The following is a 1,782-nucleotide window of genomic DNA, read 5'->3' as shown; positions in this document are numbered from 1 at the left end:
TCACAACAACGGTACAGAGTTGGTATAAGGAGAAGTTTTCAATTTCAACGAGTTTATTGCCTGGTCATCCGCGACCGAACTGGGAAAAAAACTTCGACCGAACGTGGAAAGCGTGCGCGGCCAGAATTCAACGCAACGAGTTGAATTGCGACAGCTACGATACCTGCATCATTCAGTGGAGTTGTACATGCCCAGCCTTCATGTACAACGAGTTTTTCCTTTGCAAGCACCTGGTGCATATCCTTGTGAACGAGACATACGAAGCGACGAAAAATATTGTATGTTCTTAACAGTGAAATAATCTAACATTCGTGCAGTTCCTAGCACCAATGTACAAAGTAAGGAGGTACACGCAACCACTGTGGGTGTTTCCGACATCCAAGAGTGAGATGCTTGCAGCCGAAAAGAGCAAGACCCTATTTTTCACCGTTCCTCGTGTGGGTGCAACCGATGTCTCTACCGGTGTTTCCACCGTTGGGATGCACGGCGCAACCAACGATGACAGCAACGACGCAACCAACGACGAAAGCAACGGTGTGACCAACGACCACAGCAGCGGCACAATCAACGTCGAAAGCATCGGTAACTCACGTGTGACTGCAATTTCATGTGCCTTCATACTGGATGCTTTAGCCCTGGCTGACTACAACAATGTCGAAGACGTGCGAATGAAACTGGACGCCATACAACGCATATGTGAAAAAGCCATGGCTACAAGTGCCAACAACGCATGCAACTCTGGATTTGTCAACACGGTGTTGCAGTTGCTTACCCCAACAAAGACGTTTATGGACAAGGTTGACGAAATTGACAACATGCGAAAACGCCACCGAACCAACGCCACAACCCGCAACGAACTACGGCGATATGAACCGCCTCATCCTTAAAAATATAGTTCGTACTGCTATTGTTCCTGATGACACGGATTATTGACCGCTTGTACCATTTGTTAACCTCACTGATTAATATGATCAATATTCCGACCTCACTTGGTACTTGTATGCTCTAATTTTGGCCAATCAATCGTCTCTATTATCTATTTGTACCTATCACATTGTAGTAGTAACTTATCCTACACTATTTTGACCAATTAAACTCAATTAGGGGCAGGGCTAGCGCATTCCTGTCGGTTCCGACACATTCCGACGAAACTTGTCGGAATGGCATCTGAAATATCCTGGTATCACATACAAATTCCAAATGCAGCGATAGTTCACCAAATAGTTCGACATATTCCGACATTTCGGCAGCTACGACTATTGTAGTTATATATATGTGCACGCTGAATTAATCCGACGGAGCCTAGTTGTACTTTCCTCGTGAACGTCGGGGACGATCGGCACTGAAAACCATTGTCGCATCGGACATGTCTTTCGCTAAAGAACATGGATTAACTGTAAGGTCACATACAAAACTATCATGCAATACCTTTTCGTTTGACGTTTCGATTCGCCACATTGCCGCGGCCACTTTCAAAACCCACGTTTTCATCGCCCAATTCACCGTCGTTGCCATCACTTCTTTCATCGCTATTTTCCCCGTTGGCTTCGCCGTTGTTTTCACCGTTGATATCGCCGTCGATATCGCCGTTGCGTTCAAAAACAACGGCATTTTCTTGGCTCGAGGCATACAAGGAAGCAACGATACGTTGTAGCAGGCCTTCGTGACGAGAGGCCATGGCTTCGACAGCGCGAACCCGACTATCGATACTTGGTTCTGGCTCCAGCTGTGCCGCTCGGCACCGCAACATACCATCCTTTCGCTCCTTCTGATACTTTAGTC

At 46.6% G+C, this 1,782-nt stretch overlaps 2 protein-coding genes across 2 annotated transcripts; one reads left to right on the top strand and one right to left on the bottom strand.

Moving 5' to 3' along the window:
• Nucleotides 1–389: 389 nt before the first annotated feature.
• H257_09106 (hypothetical protein) lies at nucleotides 390–887 on the top strand (the record flags this gene model as incomplete). Its single annotated transcript, XM_009835223.1, has 2 exons — nucleotides 390–582; nucleotides 634–887. The coding sequence occupies 2 exons, from the start codon at nucleotides 390–392 to the stop codon at nucleotides 885–887; spliced, it is 447 nt and encodes a 148-aa protein (XP_009833525.1).
• A 415-nt stretch (nucleotides 888–1,302) lies between these two features.
• H257_09105 (hypothetical protein) lies at nucleotides 1,303–1,750 on the bottom strand (the record flags this gene model as incomplete). Its single annotated transcript, XM_009835222.1, has 2 exons — nucleotides 1,303–1,376; nucleotides 1,429–1,750. 2 exons carry the CDS (start codon nucleotides 1,748–1,750, stop codon nucleotides 1,303–1,305), a joined length of 396 nt encoding a protein of 131 aa, XP_009833524.1.
• Between the last annotated feature and the right edge of the window lie 32 nt (nucleotides 1,751–1,782).

This window comes from Aphanomyces astaci (genome assembly GCF_000520075.1).
Source record: "Aphanomyces astaci strain APO3 unplaced genomic scaffold supercont1.21, whole genome shotgun sequence".
Classification (NCBI taxonomy): Eukaryota; Oomycota; class Saprolegniomycetes; order Saprolegniales; family Verrucalvaceae; genus Aphanomyces; species Aphanomyces astaci.
This window is presented reverse-complemented; position numbering and strand designations above follow the sequence as displayed.